At 42.9% G+C, this 24,276-nt stretch overlaps 1 protein-coding gene across 2 annotated transcripts in view; it reads left to right on the forward strand.

Moving 5' to 3' along the window:
* Positions 1–18,248, forward strand: part of CFAP74 (cilia and flagella associated protein 74) — a 92,347-nt gene extending 74,099 nt beyond the window's left edge. For both annotated transcript variants that reach the window (XM_055799332.1, XM_055799333.1), the window contains 18 exons: positions 566–694; positions 3,759–3,846; positions 4,459–4,632; positions 5,954–6,087; positions 6,692–6,968; positions 7,639–7,746; positions 8,430–8,584; positions 9,812–9,946; positions 10,334–10,443; positions 10,830–10,885; positions 11,624–11,743; positions 12,015–12,167; positions 13,008–13,137; positions 13,668–13,822; positions 14,838–14,976; positions 15,784–15,911; positions 16,409–16,543; positions 17,701–18,248. In XM_055799332.1, the coding sequence (XP_055655307.1) occupies positions 566–694; positions 3,759–3,846; positions 4,459–4,632; positions 5,954–6,087; positions 6,692–6,968; positions 7,639–7,746; positions 8,430–8,584; positions 9,812–9,946; positions 10,334–10,443; positions 10,830–10,885; positions 11,624–11,743; positions 12,015–12,167; positions 13,008–13,137; positions 13,668–13,822; positions 14,838–14,976; positions 15,784–15,911; positions 16,409–16,543; positions 17,701–17,814 (2,440 nt within the window). In that variant the 3' untranslated portion in view covers positions 17,815–18,248. The remainder of the gene's footprint in view (positions 1–565; positions 695–3,758; positions 3,847–4,458; positions 4,633–5,953; positions 6,088–6,691; positions 6,969–7,638; positions 7,747–8,429; positions 8,585–9,811; positions 9,947–10,333; positions 10,444–10,829; positions 10,886–11,623; positions 11,744–12,014; positions 12,168–13,007; positions 13,138–13,667; positions 13,823–14,837; positions 14,977–15,783; positions 15,912–16,408; positions 16,544–17,700) is intronic.
* The last annotated feature ends 6,028 nt before the right edge of the window (positions 18,249–24,276 follow it).

The raw sequence follows: 24,276 nt of genomic DNA on the forward strand, positions 1-24,276 counted from the left end.
TTGTTTTGATTCTTCTGACTACAGGCTGGGACTTCAAGTGCTTGTTAGCCTCTTAAGCAGCATCTAGGTACCCTTGGCCCCACTTGGGGGTCGCTGGTCTTCATTTTTCTGTTTCTTAGACAGAATAACAGGTTTTTATTTGTTACGTCCTACCCACCAGCAATTGTTACATAACCTAGATCCAGCATGACAAGACTACTCTGAGTCTTGAGTGGGTTCTCTGCTGCAGCTAGGATCAATTAGGTGTCTCAAACATTACGTGAGTCATTCCTATTGATTCAGTCAGAGGAAATTATGCTCGGAGCAAATAATTATCTGATATTTCACAATAATTTGGCTTTGACTTTCCCCTGATCTGACTTACTGCTGTGCTGCACTTATGTTCCAATCAGCTGTGTATATTTCTTGAAATACAGCTAGGTGTACCTACAATTGTTATAATGGTAATGTAGAGCAGAGGTGCGAGGGTGCGGGTGGGAGGAAACCAAACTCCAAGAGCAAATGTTGCTGAGGTGGCTGTGCAGGCGGCCTCACAGCCACCTCGGCATGTCTGATCTGTCTGCAGAGCAAAAGCCACGCTGCGTTTGAAGTTTGAAGTATGCAAAGGATTGAGTAAGCACATGGAGCTGCTTCCAAAAACAGGTTACATTCAAGCTCAGTCATCCTTCAGTGTGCGACTTAAGTTTCTGCCCAGGTAATCTAACGACACTAATCTTTTCAATATTTAAGACAATATCTGTAGGAAGCTGTCAGTGGAAAACCAGAGCAGAGTTGGGTTTTTTTTTCCTTCACACCGTAGCAGGCTGGACTTCACGCTGCTGGTGTCAAGGCAGGCCTCCGCTCCCCCCTGCTCTCCCCCTTAAAAGTTGCCAGATGCTCAAGGAGGAAATTAACTTGGATCACATACCTGTGAGGAAATGCTTCTCCTGTGGTGACAGCAGTAGTGTGAAAATCTTAGCAGTTGCATTCCTGGTAGGCTGCTCCCATTTCTGTGGGGAAGCTATTCTCATATGAGAGAGAGGTTATCTAGGCAGGTGGCTACTTCACGGATCACTGATTAAATAATTTCTGGACAAGAACTCCTGTGCTTGCTAATTAAGGTAAGAATGGTTGGGCTTCCTGTTCCTCTCTCTCCTGCCCGTGTATATTTTTCTTCAAAATATGGATGTATTGGTCTTGAATTTCATGTGGCAATTTATATGACGTCTTCTAAGATGCTAAAAGCCTTATCCCAGCAAGTTTCTCCCTTTCATGGCACATCGACATATACAAACATAACTCAGTTACTGGAAACGAAGAGTTCTGGTTTTTAAAAATTTAAATACAAGAGCCTCTGTTGATCACTGTTAGTTTTATTTACCTCATCATTGCCATCCTAAAGAATTTAACAGGACATTTCTTTTCAAATATAAATTAAATGATATAAAACCTAATTCTGGTATAGAGCCAAGTACTTCAGCAGCTTCTGCGTTGATTGCTGCTGCAAACCTGCTGCTATTTTCATATAGGTTATGTAGTCCCTTTGATGTAAGTGTATATTTGGGTCTTCTCTGACGTGCTCAGTGTCTCTGGATTCTAAACTGAGAGGCAATCACTGATTTTGAAATTTTCACCAGGTTAGTTTTCAAAGAACTGGAAGTATTTACAGTTCTTCCAACATCTCAAATCCGATCAGATTACAACAACAGTAACCATTATCGTGACATTTTTCAGTTCCTAAACTTCGGATGCTGTAAAGCACTGTGCTGCGTACTGAGTGGATAGAAGCATAGCTTGGATTTAGAACATTAATCTTCCTTTGAAAAATGGGGAAGCTTCAGAAAGGAGATTTGATGAGATTAAGGCATTTCTGATACAGAAATAAGTATTTGGCTGTTTCAGTATACGGATCAGTTTTAAAAGACCCAGCACACAGGGGAGGTGCATATGTGACAGGGAAGCTGAGCTTGCTACAAGCTGGTGGGAAGTCCTGAGCGAGTGATACATTTCTGTAAGTGCCTCCTCACTGCCTCAGTGCTATAAGCTGTAGTAATAGAAAAGCTATATTGCAGGTAACACAAAAGTAAAAAGAAACACTCGTTCAGCGATACCAAGGGAACAGATAGATGCCTGGAGGCTTGGGAAGTTCTCCCGAGTATTCTGTGCACACTGAAATGCTTGATCAGATGTTACAACACTCATAACTTTCTGGGTGTTTGAAGCAGACGTTCTCTGTTTACTTGTTCTCTAATCTGCTGACTCTCAGAATTCCCAAATACCACGTCTTTTAGGTTTTCTGCATTTGGAGCTAGTCCTGCAGATGCTGGCAGTCTAAATCTGATTTGTCTTTTATGCTTCTCTTTAATTGCTTTTAAGCATGAAGATGCCATTTTCAGGGAACTGTCTGAAGGATTTCAGTGTCTTTTCCCCAAGGCGTTAACAGCTAATTTAGAGTCCATCACTGTGTACATACAGTTAACAGTTATTTTTACCGCCTCTGAATGATTTTGTAATAGATGAATTTCTTCTGCTATTCTAATGTCCTGTGACAAAGTGAAAGCTGGTACTTTATTCCTACCTTCCTGTCTTTAAATAAGTTAGCAACACCTTTGAAAATCACCTTCTAAAGTCACATTTCAGACTTGCAAAATAGCAGCCATCGGGATTTTGGATCACCATGGTGACTGAGTGGGTGCTGTCTGGTCATTAACTAGTCTTTAACAATACATTTAAAAATTGCATGTAATTCCAGTAGTAGTAGTAGGAACATGATCACTGTGGAGACCTAAGAACATGAAGCAATTCACTCGGATGCTGTAAGACACTATAAATAGAGCAGTAAAGCTAAAAATGCTGGAGCTTTTGTATTGTCTTGGCTTGAAGCTCTGAAATTGAGCTTATGATGGCAAGATGCTTCAGCTACAGAAGCCCCACGTATTTCTTATAAATTACGAATCTGGTATATAATCAGTCACTATTGGTCTCCCAAGTTTGTTTCACTTTATTTAGGTCTCTGTGCTATGCGATACAATTGGTTCTGCCGCAGACTGGCTGGTAATTAACTAACATCAGTGTCAAAAGGAAACGATTGCCTGGGTTGGGTAGGGTTGGGTTGGGTATGTGCTGTGGTTGCAGCAAAGACGCAGGCGGCTTATATTCCAATTATAAAGTAAGCCGTGAATTTTTCAGAATGTTAAATGACTGGATGGCATTTGAAAGGAAGATAAATGGATGCAGGCCTCTGTGAGTAACTGCCCTGAGCTGCTCTGTGTGCGAGATCCTGTCTTTAAAAATAAAAAAATCTAGCATTAACACGCAAGCTCCATTGCTCTACCTTCCTTGCTAGACACCCTTGCAAGCTGTGCGTACCTGCCCAGGGCAGGTTGGCTGAAGGTATGCCGTTGTGTAGGAAATCTGGGACAAGTCCGTAATATTTCTGATCTGACTGCATCTTCTTTTTCTTGGTCAGAAGGTGGAACTTCATACGTCACTAATTTTTGATTGGCTTTTTCTTCCACCATTTTCCTTAGTATTCGCATACAAGGTTTTAGTTAAGCATTGGAGTTGGCGCTTATCCAGTTATACGTGAGAATGCTCCTATTTGAGCACAAATACTGTGTTAAGAATAAAAGCTGTGAATAATAAAACCTTTAGACCTTAAGTATCTGGTTTGATTTTTTACTTTTTGTTCAGAAATACATCCATCAAAACTTTATCATTCCCCTTAGCTAAAAAACAGTAAGAATATTTTTATGAAACAATGTATTTTTGATTTTCAGGCACTCTCTTCCTGAAGATGCAGGGAGCTATTTTAATGAGGAAACAAGAATTCTGGAAGTCCCAGTGACAATACTGATTGCAGATAAAGTTAGTGATTTTAATTATGCTGGTTATCAGACTGAAAATAGATGAAATAATTTTAGTGAATATTCACTTAGTGATACCTAATCTTAGATTACTTCTTTACTATTATCGTAGGACTTCAACAAGCGAAAGGTGCTTAAAGTGATAATACAGATTTGGTGGTTTCTTCTGGTCAGCATGTTTACAGTGTAGAAAGGTACATCCTTTCTCATTAGCACTCATCTATTCCCCAGTAGCTTATTTCGTACCAGAGAGTGATTAGATACCATAGCACAATCTTTGTATTCTGATGTGTACTGCAGGTGCAGCATATTCTTACAGTTTACATTTTCCTGAAGATGCAGGTGTGATTCCATTCTAGCGTGTGGAATTTGAGATACAGATTTATTTATTTTTTTAATTTTACTTATCAAAGAGATGTTTCCTACTGCTTATTTTTGGAAAACAAGGAGGCCTAGATAGATATTTACATTTGTTATGTAGACATGTTACACATGTTATTGTCAAGGACTAGAGTAGAATAACTTTTTGCTGTTATCTTTTCAGATGACAATTCACTTAAATCCTGCCCTTACAGATGGATTTTTTTATCCTGTGCTCTTGCATTTGTTTCAGGCTAAAAAAGTTAATTTTACTGTCCATGCAATTGTTACTACTTCTGATTTGGAAATCAGTCCATCACAAATAAATTTTGGATTCTGTACGATCCATGAAGCTGTGCAGGCAAATGTCAGGATAACAAACAAATCTATATTGCCGCAAGAGTTTGGATTTGTGGGGCTTCCAGAGGTACGTAGTTATCCCACACACACCTCTTCTTGTATCCAAATACATGTAATTGTTATGAAACCGTGTTTCAATGTGAATGTAAATAAATCACCATTGGTTCTTGCAAACCCATGGAAATACCTCTGCCTCAGCACTGTGGAAGCACGCAGACTAGTTCTGGTACTGCTTTGTGTAAATTTCATCTTACTATACCCTAAGCATTTTCCAAGCAGTATGAACACCTTTGAGGAGCCATTACAGTTCTCACCTACGTAACGTCATTAGGCTGACTTTATCCTATTAGGATACCTGGTCTTTCCAACAATACCTGGTGCACTTGTCTTTCAGACTCACAGGTCACTTACACTACTAAATACACCAGGCTTAGGGATGTCGCTGTGGCTGAGGCTGAGGAATATCGCACAATTTGCATCCAAGCACCTAAGCACTTTGTAAAGCAGGATGGCCATGGCCAAACTGTGTGTTGGGAGCCATCCCCTGACCCAAGCCTAGGTGTTTCTGCCTTTTTTTACTGTAAATTGACATGGAAGCTAAATTAATCGCAGGAGCTGCCAGTTTCGTGTGGGCTAGGTCTACTGATGTTTTATATTTTTTTCCCCCAAAAGTTAGCTGTTCAAGCTTCATAACAGCATGATGATTGCAGTGTGAAATGGTTTGGCATATTGGAATCAGAGCTAGAGGAACCTGACATTTAATTAAGCGTTCTCCCTCTCTCTGCCATTTTAGGGATTAAAATCAAGGAGATAGCTAAAAGAAATGTGTATCTTCAGCTTCATTAAATCTTTACTTCACAGTATGTCTTTCATGATTAGCTTAAAATGTGATGGGGAGACATTCGTGAATGATAGTCAACTCAAACGCAAACCAGTATACATTTGTAGATATTGAACTGGTACTTGTTGCTGTGGTATCTGCACACCATAGAGGAATCAGCTCTTCAAAGACACAGGGAGAACTGTTGAGATTTTCATCATATTTCATTCATTTGGCTATGAAGAGTAAATAAACATCATTAGGGAATGGTGATTACCATAGATGGTAAGAAACTGGAGAAGAGATTCCGCTGAAGCCTGAGTTAATGGATTTAATGCCTTTCAAGTTACGTTGAGATGAGAAATCTGCATGTCAGTCAGACGGTAGTCACTAACTCAGATGAAAGCTTCGCACTAGAAGGTTTCTGTTCCTCTGACATTTGTAGATTTAATAACAACATTTTCTTACCTTGCCAGTAATGTCTTGTTTTAATTTATTAACGATTTGATAATTTAGCTAATACTTTCTTATTTTACCCACAATAATTTCTGATCCTGCCATTCCGAAGTTTGTTGAAATTCAGCCCAGTGATGGATTTGGAATACTTCTTCCCCTTGAAAGCCTGACGTTGGACATAATCTTTAAAGCTAACAAGGCCAAAGAGTACAGCTTTGAACTAACCTGCAAGTCAGAGATTAATAGGTATGTTAAGAAACCGGTAGGTAATCTAGAAGTCTAAATCACACTGGATTTCCACTGGTAAGCTAGTTCCGAAATTAAATCCCTGCCTGCTTTGAAGAGGAAAGGCTAGGATAAAAATGTGAGGCAGGTAAGGATTCTCCAGTTGACAAGAGTTGCTCAGTGCTTCTTAGTTTCATCCTTTGTTTACATCTGTCTTTACTGAGATGGCTTTTCCTGAAATTTATCCTTGTCACTTATCCAAGCTGCAGGCTTGCCCCAGGTCACTTGACTTGCTGTGCCCTGCTTGCTTTTTCAGCTGAATTGCCGAAGGAATCTTTTTTGTAAAAATGTTTCATACGTTAAGCTAATGCTACTAAAATAATGACGGCATAAACTTTGATTTGACTGGATGTATTTCCAGAAGTTCACAGAGGAAGAATTCAAGCAGGGACTCTAGCCAATTGTGCATTAAAAATAGATAGTATTATTGTTCATCTTTAGGCAAAATTCCCATTGCAAGCTTGAAATTCTGCTTAAATAGGGACTACAGGATTAGTTCCCTATTTTCCGGGCTGATTAAGAGACTATTTTATGCTGAGACAATTTATCATGTGTTTATTTTTAGACAATTCAAGCTGTCATGCAAAGCAGTTGGAGTCCACCCACCTCTTGAATTGTCTCATTCCTTAGTTCGCTTTGCTGCAACAGCTTTAAATGGTGTGTCTACAGCAACACTGTATGTGATGAACTCCCGTGTGAGCGTCAACCCCTTTACTCATGCTGTCCCCAGAACTGGCAACGGGGAAGTTGCCCCGGTTGGACCCGCTTCATTTGAATTCTGTGTGCCAGAAGACTGTCCAGTGACAATTGCACCTTCTGTTGGAACTGTGTTGCCTGGGAAGGTAAATTCACTTTAAACCTCGAGGGTTCTGCCAAATCTTTTGATCATCTACATCCTCACAAATGCTGTCACTTGTAAATGAAGCTGAAAACAGAAATTATTATTAGAGTAGATGGAATATTTTGTAATTTTGATAATTTAGCTAATACTTTCTTATTTTACCCGCAATAATTTCTGATCCTGCCGTTTTGAAGTTTGTTGAAATTCAACCCAATGGTGGATTTGGAATACTTCTTCCCCTTGAAAGTCTGACGTTGGACATAATCTTTTAAGCTAACAAGGCAAAAGACAATTTTTACAATATTTTGTAATGTTTGAACCAATGTTTTAAATCAAACACGTGAGGGGTTAACCATCACACCTGGCTAATGCTTTATGGGAATTTTCACCCTGAATGTTCTTTCCCCACTGTTGTCATTGTGATTTATTTGAAGAGTGTTTAAATATCAAAAACACTGGTCATGTAAAACCAGCGCACTGTAACATAGCAGAGTTCCAAAAAAGCTCCAACTGACCTTGGGATCGTCTTACTCACTTGGCAAAACAATTGTATTTTATTCGTTAATTTTTTTGCTCTCATGTGTCTGCTGCTATTGAGCTTTGTAGGTGTCATGCAAGTATGAGGGCTGAATTTTTGCCTATCGCTCTTGTGTATGCTCTCGCACTCCCAGAAAAGCTTGATTCAAGTGTCCTTCAGACCAACATTGTCAGATCAGCTAATCAGAGAAGAGGCAGTTCGGAGGCTTTGCAGAGCAGCTGCGATGGGGGCAGAAATACAAGTAAGGAATGCTAAGAACTAGCACATGCTGTTGGTCTGTTACTTCCAGATATTTGTTTCTCTGGATGGTATTTTTATCATAAAATTATTTGCATATTAATGAGGCCCAAACTCATGATCCCTGTAAGACCTGCCTATAAAAGACAAGAGTATGAAGGTACTGTTGTGCTTAATGTGTAGTCTCCTTGCTGAACAATAATTTAATTTCTTGCTAACAATTTCAAAAGGATCCCTAGCAGATTTTCTTGCAAATGCTAACTGCAGGTACTCTTAAAAAAAAGAAAAGTTCCTACACCTCATGCCAATTTACAGCATACGTGAACTTTATATGCAGAGCTGTGGGTCAGTTAATTTATGTGAGCACTTACGGGTGTCTTTAATTATGAGATAAATAGGTACATTTCCTATAAGAGATACAGTCTTTTACTCATGTGCTTCAGTAGTGGAACTCTTAGGGTGGGGTAAATATGTCCATTTCAACTTAATTTTACATTATTAGAAATATATGTAATAACTACTGTTGTCTGTGGCTTGTAACCATAATTGTACTGCTGTTACCTTGTTTTGTGCACTCCATAAACTCTTAGGATCTGTTTCCTTGGGCCAGGGCCTGTGTATTTGTAAATTGATGTCTTGATTGGATTACACCCTCAGTGTATAATGCCTCTCTGTGTGTATTTGCAGAAAAGGAAAAAAGATGAAAAGAAAGAGGGGAAGAAATTAAGCATTTCCATTACCCGGCGGCAGTCTTCCAGACAGCTTGTAAGGGATGAGGGCAGTAAATACCTGACTTCTCTAAACAGTTCTGAACAGCCAAAATCTGAAGAGTTAAAGCCTGAGTAAGTCGACAAACGCACGTTGTACTATGTGGACAACATTCTCTATAAGTAGTTCGATAAATCTACTAAAACCTATAGGCAGACGAGCAAGCACACTGTAGAGAAGAAATAGCTTTCGCTGTATTGCAAAGGCTGTTTCCAAAATTAGGACTGCTTTTAAGCCACACAGCTGTACCCTCTCATGTAAGGCACAGAATCCCTTTATGCATCAGACGGATTGAAGACTTCAAAGAATATATCAGAAAGCCTGAGATGTGGCTCTGTGGGTATGTGGCTGAGCAAACAAGGGTATTATTTTGAAGGGCAACTAGAAAGCTCAACTCAGTTACCAAAGGGGATTACTACGCATACACCTTGTCTGAAGAGGTCTAGCAGAGCTGAATCATCCCAGACAGAAGCCATCTGATGGCCCATATCAGTGGGTGTGGGTTGATATTTTTTTCCCTTTTTTGAGGGCTTATGCAGTCTGTCAATATTAGTCATGGTCATCTTCAGTCCTGGAAATGTGCATTTTAAATAGTCCTTTTACAGGACGTGTACCTCAGTGAGAACTAACATTGGTAGCATGTGCAGTCTACAGATTTAGATACTTAGATGCAAAATCTGATACTTGAGGTCCCACATTTAGCATATAATTCAACTTTTTAGAACCATGCTTCTGCCTTATCTGAGGAATTTAGAAGTGTTTGGAAGTAAATATATGTTTAAACATCAGGCATTTGGCTGTACTGGATGCTAGATATTTTTTAACTAAAATCCCAAGTTCACTGCAATCCATTAATTTTAATTTTTAAATACTTCCAGTACATGTCATAAAAATAAAATTTATATTTTAAAACTCCCATTATGAAGTGTTGCTTGGCATATTGCATTAGAGAAATGTGATCATGTCTTCACACATCATTGAAATGATGTAGAAGTACGGGAAGACACTGGAATACCTAATGTATTCAACATAAGGAAATCGTATTGAGGATTTTGCAGTGTTTCATATAACTTCTATTATCTGGATTTATAATTTTTATTCTCTTTTGGTGAGAAAATCAGACTACTTAGTAGGGTGAGTCCATGACTGTGCACCAAGACAGTCACTTAGTTTCACTGTTCCATCTTGAATGTGTGCCTAAGAAACAGTAAACACAAATAGCTCAGTAGATATTTATTTGCCTTTTTTTCTTTTCTTGCTCTCTCACTTACTGAGATGATTCTTATTCCTGGATTTTCTAGTTCTGATGCTTATATGGCAGCCCAGGCCTCCCTGATGAGGAATTTCAGTGGGAAGTTTGAAAAATACATCATACCGTGCTTTGTTGCAAGTGGATGTATCGATGAAATGAAAGGCCCTGAAAACTTAAGCTGCAGGTATTTGCAATTCATGATAGTTCAGAAATTTGAGGGGGAAACGGTGGGCATGTTAATTTAGTCATTTGGGGAGGAAAATGTTTTTTTGATCTTAATTATTTCGTAGGTCACTGGTAGAAACTCATGCTTACAACCCACTAGTTGGATAAGAATCAAACACGTTAATATCAAAGCAGCCTGAAGAGTAATTTTATGAAAAACTTAAGCCAGATGTAGTTCATCTTTCTGCTTGGGCATACAGAACGTCAAGTCAGCCATCAGAAGTTACTTATTGTTTTGTAATACCAATGTATTGATACCCTGTGATACAGAGTAAGAACAGATTTCTGACAATAGTTTTTATTTTTGTATGATCCAAGAGCAAATATCCTTTTACTATCTCTCTAGCGCTTACAACACTTTGTATTTGGAGTTGCACTGTCCAGCTGTAGCGCCATCTGTTGTGGTCACTTCAGATAATGGAAAAAACCCAGTCAATTTTGGTGATGTTGCAGTAGGTATGAAATTTTAATTCAAGCTTTGATTTCTTTTGTCTGATGTTAATTTCTTCTCAGCACAGATTTGTGTGTTTGCTTTTACATTGTTCAGTTGATTTGCAAATGCCAGTATAGAAATTAGTCCTGGGACAGGTACTTAGGTGGAAAATTAGGAGCCTGTCTGGCCAGCTGAGGCATGTAAAAAAGCAGACTTGGTTCCAAAACATGGCATCGGAAGCTCTACAAGTGACTGTCCAAATCTGAAAGTATTTTGGAGGGTGTTGACTAGAGTACTAGCCATGGAAATGGGGTGAATGTTTGGCCCAGGTAGAAGCATAGGTAAAAAGGAGGAAAGGTAGTGCATGAGTGAGCATCATCACTTTTTGAAATGTTTTTATTCTTGTCAGGCCACCGAACATTTAAGCGAATTATAATACAAAATATCTCCCCAGAGAAGCTGGAAGTATCCTTGTTTGGAACATGTAAGTTCATTTGCCATTCATCTTCTGTTTAATTTGACTCTCTTATCTGTAGGAGGAACTGTTTGACACTAAAATAAGTAGGAGGCAGCACACTTCAGACTTAACACACATCTTTCAGAGTGAGGCAGCAGGTGACATGAAGAATATATTGGACGAGCCCAGGTGACCTACTGGAAAGCTAATTCCATTCCACCCTTTTCACTGGAAATAATTCTGCTTAGAGCCAAACTTGAGAAGCACTTAACCACTCTCTAAAGAGTGCCAGGTACTGATGGCAAAGCTGTAGCTTCAAAACAGGATGATGTACATGTGAAGCAGCACAACTCCTCTTTTTTGCACACTGAATCTCTGAATTCCTGAATACCTTGTAAGAAGAGGCTGCTACGCTGGCTTGTCTGGGTTAAACTGGGGGGGATAATGTAGGAAAAGGCATGTCCCTGGCTCTTAGGGTGTTAATGAGCCGGTCCAGGCAAAACCTGAAAATAAAATTATGTGGCGATCTTATTAGCTGGGAAAGAGTCTTGCAACTATATAAATTCTGTGGGGAAAAAAAAAAAATTAGTTCTTCTTTTCTCTGAGTTAGGTGTTGATCTCTGAAAAAGCTTATAGATGGTTAGTTTATACATATTTGGTCTGAACAATACTTAAAACCTGTCCTTATATCTCTTTCCCCAGTCTTTGTTTATAAACTCTTTTTTCCTTAAGCTGCAGTATTTTAGCTGGGATTCTCAGTTCTGAATCCCAATGGTCCCTTCCTGTTGGTCAGACCAGTTGAGATGCTTGAGCCAGGTGAAAATAAGGCCCTCATCATCTCTTTTTGTCCAAATGAGAGTAAATGGGTGAGTAAGAGATACAACATTAATGGGGAAAAAGAAGAGGGACAGAGAGATGTAACGGGCTGTGCAATAGACACCTGTTGCTGACTGGGATGAGGCTGTAGAATAGCAAGAGAAGCTTGGTTGCCTGTGCATAGCCTTTCCCGATGTTTGGATCTTTGTGCACTAAATCCAGAAGTTCTGTAGTGTCACCCCGTTGGTGTGAGGGGGGTGGGTGGAGGGTGGGGGCTGTTTTCCTTCCGCAGAAGGGCTGACACAGGAATCCCCTTGGCAGTTTTTTGAAACGCTGGATGTCGGGACGACAAAAACCAATCTAACCCTCGGTATCACGGGTCATGGGGTGATGCCATCGACGGTTTGCTCTGTGGAAGAAGTACTCCATATGGGCTATGTCGTAGCCAGAGAGAAGGTGACTTCCACATTCAAGGTAAATCCCTCGATGCTGACCCAGGAAGCCCATTTTTGTAAGGAAGTTCTGTAGTTTCTAGTCCAGCAGAATGTAAGGCTGGGTGGCAAACTGCAGGCAAAAGAACGTCGCTTCAAAAGCGTGTGGTGCCGAGAGGGTTTCAGGCCAAAGGTAACAAAGCTGTGCCGGGAGGATCTTGTTGGCTACTTCTGTCCTGCCTGCAGCCTCTACAGAAAAACAGAGATCTGGCACCTTTGTAATGGAAAATGAGAGATGCTCGGTGTGGTGATCTCCACAGATCTAGTCAGTATGAAAGGGGTGTGAAGTCAGACATGGCTTTGCTTTTACCACGGTTAGAAACATTTGCCCTCTTTCTTTATTCTGCCCATGACTGCTGTCACAGCTGAGGCTGCGCAGCATGCACACAAAGCAGTGACAAAGGTACCTGGGTGAAATGCAGAACTGCTGCTACAAAGAGCACGTGAGGGTCTGCCGTGGTCCGGTCTGGGGCAGTTTAACTCCAATTCACTCATTCAGGTACTGCACATTCCCCCAGACTTGGAAACAGGTCAAGATCTAAGCATAATTTTTCTCCTCTCAGATTTTGGCTTTAAGTATGTCAGTAACCAAAATACATTACATGATGCAAGATTTTTAAAAGGAGTCTGGTCCCTGTTGCTGGGGGCCGGGGGCTGACAGGGCATGTTGTGGGTGGCAATAGCGCATGCTTTCAGTGGCATCTGGGTACATAGTGCAGCAATGCAGCAAAATCAATTCAGCCAGTTCACAAACCATGGATCCTACAGGCTTGAGAATCGTTTTTCTTAATGAAAATGACGTTGTGTGAATGAATGTCATCAGATACAGAACACTTCCACGCTGAGCCTGCGATACTCCATACAACTGGATTCGCTCTCATCAACGAGGGACAAAGATCAGCAGAACCTTCCATCCTTTATCACGTCCTCTTTGCAAAGAACAGAGTTTGTTGGTAAACTTTTTTTTTTCTTTTTTTCTTTTGTTTAAGACTTAGGAAGTATAAAGCAGAATTACTTTGTCCTGTTAGAGCTACACAGTTGCCAAAACCTGGGGTATCACATCACTGAAATTTAAGATTTTGTTTCCCTGGTAGGAGCCATACTGATTCTTTCAATATGACTAGCTGTAAATTTATGCAGCCTGAGCAAATATCCACCAGCAAGGAGATACTAGTATTTGAATCTGAATAAGCCCACACAGTAATAGCATATTAAAGATTAAATTTAGGGATGTCCACCTCTGTAAAAACATATTAGAATATAGGAGGGGTTTGGTGATGCTTCCTCAGTTCCTCTAGAGGTGAATGCATTAAACCGATAGATGGATTTCTCTGATGTTTCTAAACCCCTGTTTTGCTGCAGAACCAGGTATCGGGTCTTATTTACTTGCTGCTTCACCAAAAATTAAATGGGTTTAAATACATGAGGAAGTAAAACAGACCTGTCCTCCTTTCTTATTTGTATCCTCATTTTTATTTACCAGGAACACAGAACTATAATGGCTTAAGTGTGTTCAGCATCTTTCCAACAGAAGGAGAAATTGTTTCTGGGAAGAGTCAGGATTTTACAGTTACTTTCAGTCCTGATCATGAAAGTCTGTACTATTCTGACCGTCTCAAGGTTGTGCTTTTTGGCAAGGTGAGACGTCAAGATACCTGGATTATGAAACCAAAGTCTAAGAATGACTTATAGTAACTTTTATCAGCATGGGTCTTGGTAGGAGTTTCGAATAATTATATCTAGTGGACAGCATTTGTAGGCAGAAATACTACCTGTATTAGATTAACTGAGGTAGGCAGGAGATGGCAGGTTCACTTTCTTTTTTCAGGTTTTAAATATTCAGTTATTAATTCATAACAGTAGCGACTTGGGATTCAGTCCGCATCCTGCCCAGCTGTCCGCACGGTGTCAGTGGGAGGTGATGGGAGCTGCCACGTACCGAGCACAGCTCCGGCTGGGTTCTCTGCAGGTAGCATTTAATGGCAGCGGAGAGCAGAGCTACCCCTGCACAATGCAAACTGACAGGTGCACTGAGTACCAGGCGCTGCTTCTGCGGTCACTCAGCATGAGGAAAGTGGTTTCCATCTGCAGAGCAGCAGTTGAGCTTAGATGGAGCCCAAGTCAGGATACGCAGGCTGGCAGCGCAGCAGGGGCTTCGTGCCCTGTTCCAAAGGAGACCCAGCAAAGGTTAATGAAGAGTGCCAGCTAATGACCATCAGCAGGCACTGCAAAGGCGGAGCAGAGACTGGTAGGGAGCAAATAAGAACCGTTTCTCTCCTTGCAAGCTTTGTCTCCCCAGTTATCTTTGGAACTGGGGTTAAGAATGCAAATGGGAATACACTGAAGAGGAATGGAAACTGGTCCTGGTTCACAGACTTTAGCTGAGTTCGGCGGCAGATAATTTTACCTCTTTTAGGGGCTTTAGTATAAATTGTCCAGTCGCCTCCCTGCCCAAGAACAAAAGGTTGTTTCATACAGAAGTGCCTGTGGGTGGGCAAGGGGCAGGTGCGGGATTTTGGCAGTAGAGTACAGGGCCTCTCGGCAAGAGGCGGGAGATGTAATAGTTTCTATGCGATGGATGCTGTTGTGTCGGTACCCCAGTTACACCGGGACTTAAGCTGTAACCTGCATTTGAAGCGTTTGTCTCACACAGGAAACAGCCCATGTGATCCAGCTAAAGGGCGCAGCAAGAGAGCATCCCATGTTTGTGGAGGGGGGGGTTCCACTAGATGTGCCCGTGGAGTCCTTGGCTGTAGTGTCACCTGTGTCATCGCAGGAAGCGCTAAAAGGAGGTAATATGTTACCACCTGCACCTTCCTACAAAGCAGTGGGTGATAAGACACAGGCCTGTTCCTCATCCTTTAAGAAAAAGTAAATTAAAGATTACTTTTCCAGAATCGGAACAAATAATAGCATGGCATAGCCTGTATCTGTAACACACAAAAAATGCAGGAAGCTTTATCTTTATGGAAAGGTTTTCTCTTAATTGTAATGCAGTTCTATCTTGATGACGATCTTCTGTCTTTGCAATGTACCTTGCAAGAAATGGTTGTGATTTAATATTGCTACAAGGTATGAAGAGGTGTTTGCTTTCTGCCACTTCTCTGACTTGTACTGAATGTTTATAGAATTATGTCATATATAATAACACATCCTGGACTCTCCTGATTGTGCTGTTACGAAACAGACACGATTTGGGGGGCTTGAGTTTATTCTCCCTTAACTTTCTTGGACTTGATCTGTTTTCAGAGACCATATATAAACAACTCCTAGCTCCTGAGCTATAAATAAATCCAAGCATGTACCACACACAAGTAGAAGTGTAATACACACAATGTATGTGCCATGGGGCTAGAAAACAAACATGAAACTTGATAAACAATTAACAATTGCAGTTTGCAACTGCAAATTATGCAAAACCTCCTTTTGCTTAATTCTTCACTAACTCTTTAAGGAGGATCTCCTTATCTATGCCAGCTGATGACTTTGCCACAACATCATTTTGTTTTGAACCATCCTGGTGTGATTTATGCTTGTTCCAAACTGGTAACCGCTCAGTTTTGACTGTCTCAAAGTTTACTTGCTTCATATTTGTTTAGAGCCAAAGGAACCAGTGAAGTCCATTCTCCTCATTCTGGAGTACATTGAGGGAGAGAGTCCTCCGGTGCCAGCAAGGGCAGAACTGAAAGTTGGAGCTATACAGACAGCTCGGTTTGCATCTAAGAAGGTAAAGAAAATAAAAAGGGTGGTTTTATGTCAGGTGCCGTAAGGAATACTGACAGTGTACAAATGGTTACTGGTTCTTTCTTTCAAAAAATCAGTCTATAAATGAAAAAATACAGTTTTCAGGATTTCTGATAAACTTTACATTATAAAAGCACCGATGTTTGAAAAGAAAAGATTATTTTTTCAGGAGCTAATACGAGGATTTTGCATTATCATATGAAGTCAGCAACAAAATTAATTTAGCAGTTTGCTTCCCTAATTCTGAAATCCGGACGTTTGAGCACAGGACTGAATTACAGGTCTGCCCCTGTTATTTCAGTACAGTATTTCGTCCCAACTTGACAGAGCAAACAGGATGGCCCCTTGCAGTTTCAAAGGGCAGAAGCGATTTGGCAAGCGGCGGGCCCACATACAGCATCTGGGCAAGGCAGTGAGGAACAGTCATTGTGCTGCAGGAGCAGACCGGGCTGTAACGAGGGGTTTGTGTGTCTCTCGCAGCCCGTGGAGTTCAGTTTGGACAGCCTGCCTCTCCTGCAGCAGCAGGGGTTCACCCTCGGCGCTGGGAAGGGAACGGTTGAGCGCGGACAAGTAAAATGCATCGATGTTTCTTGGGTGCCACCTGCTGACTTCGAGGTAAGTCACAGTCGCTACAGCACTTTGCAGCTGAAACCGGGAGCGTGTGGCAGCTGCTTGCACCGACTGGTAGGAGCGGTACAAAAGCTGATCTCTACCGTGTCAGCCACATGTAGCTACCAAAGGGAGGGGTATAGGCTGGTATAAACACCGGTGGGAGAATAAAAGCCAGAAACGGTATGTTTGATTTGGAGGCTTGCTACACCTCACCATTCATCTGCGTGATGAAAAGAACAAGAATTTCGCTCGCATCTTACAGAACGTAGAATGACTTCTGACAGGTCATGGCATTATATAGCACCAAAAAGCCAAAGTGCTGCTGCTGGTAACTAAAATAACACTGATTTTTTTAATGTCCCCAGTGCAAGAAAGCCCGCAGTCCTGCTGACACAGAACTAAGTTTACAGGGTTCATTTTGCCACAGTGTTCACATTTCTTTCAGCTGTGGGCTGCCTTTCCATTGGTGTGTTCCTGGAAGTCAGTGGGGCGTTTTTGATTTTCCACTTCATGAACGGCTTTATGAACCCTGTTTCCCTGGCTACTTCTGCCTTTTTGTATTGCACAGTCTAGGTGGGAGGTCCAAACATCTCTACAGGGCTGTGATTGCCCTTCCTGATTCATCTTCTTGGGCATTCATGGAGACTGAAAGAATTTACTCCCCTGCTTTTTGTTGTGAGCTGTGTGTGGGATGGTGGAATGAGTAGCTTGTTCCAGAATTAAAAGATTGCTGCTGTCATGTGCAGAAAGAAGGCAGTAGAGTTCCTGGGATGATTTCTCAGGTTGCCATCGTGCCTCTTGGTAACCACTGGTTGTTACACAAGATTTAACACTAACTGATGGCTAACAGGATCCACTTCTTCCCCAACCCTCACTGCAGCGCACTCCACTGCTGCTGTACCCAGCTGTCATGGTTGTGATGTGGTGACGATATCTATAGCACTCTAGGGATAGAATGCTTAGTCATTGTTACTTTACTTACTGCAGTATGAGCCTTGCATGGAAATACAGAGCCAACACAGTGGGAAGAGAGGTAATCTATAGCCGTAACTGGTCTGTCTTACAACAGAGACATAAAATACATAATTTAGAACTTGATCAACTAACTTGTTCTATGTACACAAAAAAAAGGTTGGTTTTACGTGTGCGTTTTCTTGTAGGCCGATGACCCTCTGCTTGTGACAGCCCTCCTGACCTTGAAAGGTGACATTAAGGAATCTTACCGGATCCTCTTGATGGCAAAAGTTGTGTCTGCATATGCTCCCACTAAGTGAGAGAACCAGGCTACACGGAAAGATTAGGCTTGTGTTACTGGGAGATCACTGGTTCTCGGTTGAAACACATAAATATTTTGAAGTTGTTGCAAATATGCGAGGGGAGCAGGTAACATGTAATATTTCTGGGGGTTCCCCCACAAAATTCTATGTAAACTCTGGTTCCACTAGTTTCATTTTCAAGCGGACTCTGTGGCAGTAATCTTGTGGTGGAAGAATTAATGAGGGGCCCAAGTAGATCTATCTGGTTAATCACAGTGTCTCCCGAAGGTGGGCATTCCCTCAGCATGAATATCTTTTTTACATCTACATGGGTGAGTTTCAAACAATGTATCTGTCTCCAATTTGAGATGCATTTTCATGGATTCAGAAGATCCTTAACTTTTCCCCTCTGAGGACCAGAATAAAGCTTCTTATTCAAGTTTCCTCCAAAACGTTTGGGCGGTTGTTTTTACAACACACTATGAAATCTTCCTGATGACGCATGGTCAAGGAGGAAATAGTGATCATGCTGTCCACTGCATGGCTGGATAGAGTTAAACATTTGCCTTATGTCATGGCTGTACAGGAACTTTGTATCTCTACATTTGCTTTCCTCTCAGTTCTGACTAAAAGTACATTTCTTCCTGTTACCGGGGTGGCTGGAGCGCCCTGCAGGTGTAACTTTTGTCAGGAAGGAGTAACTAGTTCAGGGAAAAGTCCAGAGGAACTACACTGTGGAGAGCCAAGGGACCAGGAAGTAAGCAGACATCTAGGAACATAGCTAACCTTTTAAATATTGTATCACACTCTGTCTGTGGCAAAACTCCCTCACCACCACTCCGAAGGTGTGTTGCTGTTTGCCCCTGTGTAGCTGTTAAAATGGCTTATTTAGATTGTGTAGTGGGAAGATAGAAACAGACCATTTGGAAGTATCCCTAAGGTAAAAATGTGACAAGCTACTGCAGGAAAAAGGAGTAAGGCAACTGTCACAAGAAATACTTTAACTAGTATCCCCCTTTTATAGAGGAAGCTTGTATAACTGATGGAGTGGAGTTCCTTGTTTTCCCAAAGGCAGTGTGTTTGATCCGTTCTCATTGAATAACACCGGGTCGAGTGGCTGCGGTTACTGAACCCTTCAGTCTAAAGACCTACAGATACTGAAGCAATGAACAAGTCACCATGGGAGGAGGCAGGAGCTGGGGGGGAGGTGGCAGTGCTAGCCAGAGACAGCTCTGCCTCCCTAAGAGAGGCGCCGAGTATTTCTGCTGGCACAGCTGGGGTGGTCGGGTTGAGGTTGAGGACAATGAGGTTTGTGTGCTGATTCTCTTACAGTCCTTGCAGCCCTAAAAGGGAGATGAAATATCGCTACATAATAGGAAACCTGCAAATAGTACTGCACAGCTGACAGTCACCTCATGATAGGGAAGCTTGCAGAAAGCAGGGAAGGGCACGGCACGTTGGAGTGGAAGGTTTATTTCAGGCAGTTAATTTGAGGGCACCCATTATGTGAGGGTCCCTTGGATTTCACTCTTGAAAACTGAAAAGTAATGGCTGAGAGCAAATTAGTCTCCAGACTCTCATAACCATATAATATGCTGAAAATAAGTGTAAAATTGTCTACCAGGAAACAACACCCCTGTCTTAGGGATTTTCCACTTCATAGAGGTCAGGTACTGTGAAAAAGCATCCAAAGGATTAAAAAAGGTAAAGAAGTTTAAAGAATACATGTAAAGAATGTGACAATGTTGAAAAAATGCAGAGGTTGCTTCCAAGAGCAAGAAGGCAGTTTAGTAAGTGGGAAGAAGGTGTATATATGCAAGGACCGGCTGGTCCAGCCGAGAGTAACGCTGGCTCTGACGGACTCGTAACAGCATTAGAGAGCTCTGGATGTGCCCGCTCAGGTGTAGAAGCTGGAGGGTCAAGCACACAGCATCATATTGGCGTGTTCAGGGAGTTAAGCTGGTTATAAAGATCAGCCGCCATTGACCGCCTGAAGTCATTGTCTGCACCGAATGGTTTCAAAGGCAGGCAAAGGGTGGAACCCGTCGTTAACTGCATTCTTTGGACTTGATCTTGACAATCTATAGGAATGATTTCACAGACTTGAAGTAAGTGTAAGGTTCTGGGTGTCACAGTTCAAAGTTTCTATACTCCAAGCTAGACATGTGTTCATTCTCTCCAAGGGGAGTGTGGAACCATGATAGTAAGAAGAGGTTGTTGTTTCTGGGGTACTGAAAATAAAGAAAACTATGCCTGCACTATAGCAGCTGACATTCGGTAAAGCACTTGCAGAAATCTGAATGTTTTTTACTCTTTTTCATAAGAGGAAAGCCTGTTACTTTATCTCAGGCCTCAAAACTAATCATATCTGACTCCTTGGGGGCATAATGGCTGATCCGTGCAGGACTGGGTTTTCCTTTCTTATGGGATTGGATTGGTTCCTTTGGCACACATAGTTCAGCATGCCCAGCTCTTGCGTGAAGCAATACTTGGGCAATGAGAGAGACAAGCTGATGTGAAAGGGAAAATTATCTGATGTGGGAAAGCAGATCCATTGTAAAACTTAACACAGACGTGCAGGCTATGCTTCTTCACCTGGAACACAACTACAACTTGAAAAGTGGAAGTACGGTTACTTTTTCTGCAGAATGTAGCCCTTGGATGTTCCAGGGTCATTCGAATGAGAATTGCCCCATTTCACCAAGGGCAGATAGAAAGCAGTGGGATCTTTTCCAGAAAGAAACAATGAATCCTCTTACCTATTTGCTGTGATTCTTGGGCTTGATCTAGCATTTAATTTAAGTTTGCCAGTCTATAGCAGAGTGGAGTAAACAAGTTTCCCGTAATAGATACCGGACAGAGCTTGTTTCTTTGATATAAGCTGACTAAAGTGGAAACGTCAGTGCCTAAACCCTGTGACAGTTGTATTCCATTTCACCACTGCGACTCTCCACTTGCCTAAAACCTCTTGCTTGTGTGTGTGTATGATGAGCGAGCAGCCAAGGATACCCTAAGAGATCTGACTTCTGAAACAGAAATAACTAAAATAATTTCATGCAATTAACATACTTGCTTTTGCTATATTTTTAATTGGTGCCGAGCCTCTTTAGAATCTTCACAATGCAAATTTGCAGGGATCCGAGGTGCACACTGTCAGTCTACTGAAAATTTAGGAGTTCTACGGGGATGCTCCTACCTAAACAATTCTTATGTATGACATATACAAAAATAGCTTCTTGATCTTTCCCAGTACAGGAAACAGAAAATTGACTGGGATGACTGACTACTGGAAACAATTCTCTTGCTAATTTAGACACACCAAGGTAAACTAGAAATAGTGTGTTTGTAGGTAATTCCTCGAGGACAGACCTGAGCGCGCTATTGCATATTCTACTTGCATGGCTTAAGTTCACAACTACCAGAAGAAGCTCAACACAGCAGCTATAGCCTTCATGCAAGTTAATCTCTCGAAAAAGCAAAAAATCCTGTTCAATACTGTGCTTCCAAAGCAGGTTATCCACAATCACAGCACATGTGGTATGGAAATTGCCAGGAGATTCTAAACATGTAATCTGATAGTTCTGTTCCCATATTACAGGACTCCAGAAGGGATGGAGGCCATATTGTGAGGATAATATGAACAATGTAACCCCAAAAGTATATCCAAGTTTCCCAGAAGCTAGTTTTCTGTTCCTGTAACTGCGCTTCTGAACAGTGTGCTTTCAGACTGCGTTTTGCAACTGCAGTCACTGGGGTTGCTGGACAGAAACTCTTGTGCTTTCAGATTTGGAGCTAAATGCAAACGTACACTTGGCTTTGATCCGGTTCTAGTTTAATAAGAAAGCAACTCATATCTGTGTATGCTCTTTTTATCCTTAAAAGCTATATCTAGCTCATTTCTAAAACAGAAAGGAAATGAGACAATAAGTACTAGTGTCATACACATCTTATTAATATACGTTCTGCTTATTTAGTGACTTCAGAGATTGCTTCACACTTAACAACTGCGGCTTTTCCTAAATGAGCAATGGTCCCATGACCCTGAGCAGTCCTGTAGGAAAATACTTTAGTCAGTATGCCACATGCCACTACGGAGCCTGGCGGAGCAAAAGGAACAAATGCCATCTATCGAACCCGGTACTTCCCAGCTGTCCGTCATTGCTCCCAATGGCGTGATGGCCCCCATGTTGTGGGGATGGGTCCCTGGCTGGATGCCAGGTGCCCACCAAAGCTGCTCAATCCCTCCCCTCCTCAGTTGGGCAGGGGAGAGAAAATGTAATGAAAGGCTTGTGGGTCGAGATAAGGACCAGGAAATCACTTTGTAATTACCATCACAGGCAAAACAGGCTCAATTTGGGGAAAAAATAATGTATTGCCAATCAAATTGGAATAGGATAATGAAAAATAAACCCAAAATTCTAAAAGACCTTTCCCCAACACCTCCTTTCTTCCCAGGCTTAACTTTACTCCTGAGAGAGGTGCAGGGGGACAGGGCGTGGGGGTTGCAGTCTGTTCGTCACACATTGTCTTCCTGCTCCTTCCTCCTCATGCTCTTCCCCTGCCCCAGCCTGGGGTCCCTCTCACAGGAGATAGTTCTCCATGAACTTCTCCAGCTGAGCCCTTCCCATGGGCTGCAGTTCTTCATGCGCTGCCCCAGCGAGGGTCCCTCCCATGGGGTGCAGCCCCTCAGGCACAGCCGGCTCCAGCCTGGGTCCTCACGGGGTCCCCAGCCCTGCCCCAGCCCAGGCTCCTCTCCCCACAGGGCCACAGGTCCTGCCAGGTGCTGCTCCAGCACAGGCTGCCCACGGGTCACAGCCGCCTTCGGGCATGCCCTGCCCCAGCACGGGGTCCTCCATGGGACGCACATGGGGATCTGCTCCACCATTAACCCCCATGGGCTGAGGGGCACAGCCTGCCTCACCATGGTCTTCATCACAGGCTGCCGGAGAATCTCTGCTCCGGTGCCTGGAGCATCTCCTGCCCTCTGCACTGACCCGGGGGGCTGCAGGGCGGTTCCTCTCACATACCCTCACTCCCTTTGGCGCACTTGTACAGGGTTTTTTCCCCCTTGAATAAGTTATCCCAGAGGCGCTACCACCGTCACTGTTGGGCTTGGCCTTGGCCCGCGGCGGGTCCATCTCGGAGCCAGCTGGCGCTGGCCCTGCCAGACATGGGGGGAGCTTCTAGCAGTTTCTCACAGAGGCCACCCCTGTAGCCCCCCACTTCCACAACCTTGCCACGCAAACCCAACTGGAACTTATCCATGCTTCTTATAGATGAAACCTCTAACAACACAAGTCCAAATAAGCTCTCTTGTGTTGCCTTAAAATCTAAAAAAAAAAACCACCCCAAGCATCCTTGTATTTTGTCCCATTCTCATTACTAGAGCGGCTTTTATAGATGCACCCCCATATGCACCTCTGAGTCTATCGGGGACATCAGCCGGTACCTCAAAATGCCATTTCTTTAGTTGATCTTCCCCTTTCTTCTCCAGTTGAAATCTCACTAATCCATTAATTAGCTCCCCTGCTGTGCAGCCCTAGATACCTGTCTGTTGCTCACCCAGCATCATGATCACCCAGCTATCATCATCTCTTAACACCTTTCTTTGCCACCTAACTGACCTCTGCCATGTCAGTCCTTCCTTGAAGGCACCTTCTGCTCTGAAGCAGGACTAGTCCTCGCCCCTTCGCAGGGTGGGTCGGGCTGACCTCTGGCACATGGCTTGTTCTTCAACTGGTAGTGAGTCCCAACTACTGAGAGGGCTTGGAGCTTCTCGGCACCAGGGGCTATATGCAATCCCGTTAAATAGCCAGGCGTCCCCTGGGAAGCTGCCACGTAGGGCTGGGCGGGATCGCTGTAACAGCCAGTATAACCACAGCCATGGGACTTCTCTCCCTGGAGTTTCTAGCAAAGAGCATCAGCACCAGGGTTTGAGATAACCGTAGAGCAACGTGCAGGTATTTTAACTGAATTTCTGAATTTGAAATGTGGGATGGAGTTAAATTATTTTGGAGCAATGTGATCTCCAGAGAGCACTCAATGCCTTCGCAGTCACATTTCACGCGTTTTAACAGGACTATTTTTAAAAAGGGAAACGATCCGCTTTTCCAAACCTTTGTCTCGGCTGTTTTGCATCCCTGGTTTCTCACTCCTTTCACATCCCCCCCTCAAACCCCGAGGCCGCATGGGCGCAGGGTGCGCGGCCGCGGCTGCCAGAGGTCACGCCAGGCAGGGCCCGCGGAGAGCCGCACTCCCGCCGGCGAGCCGAGCCGAGCCGAGCCGAGCCGAGCCGAGCTCAGCCGAGCCGAGCCGAGCCGAGCCGAACCGAATCCAGCGGAGCCGAGCCGAGCCGAGCCGAGCCGAGCCGAGCCTAATCCAGCCGAGCCCAGCCGAATCCAGCCGAGCCCAGCCGAGCCGAGCCGAGCCCCCGCTGGGCGGTGCCTCCCGGAGCGCCGCCCGCGCGCGGCGGGACGGTAT

The sequence above is a fragment of the Falco peregrinus genome, chromosome 3 (assembly GCF_023634155.1).
Source record: "Falco peregrinus isolate bFalPer1 chromosome 3, bFalPer1.pri, whole genome shotgun sequence".
Classification (NCBI taxonomy): Eukaryota; Metazoa; Chordata; class Aves; order Falconiformes; family Falconidae; genus Falco; species Falco peregrinus.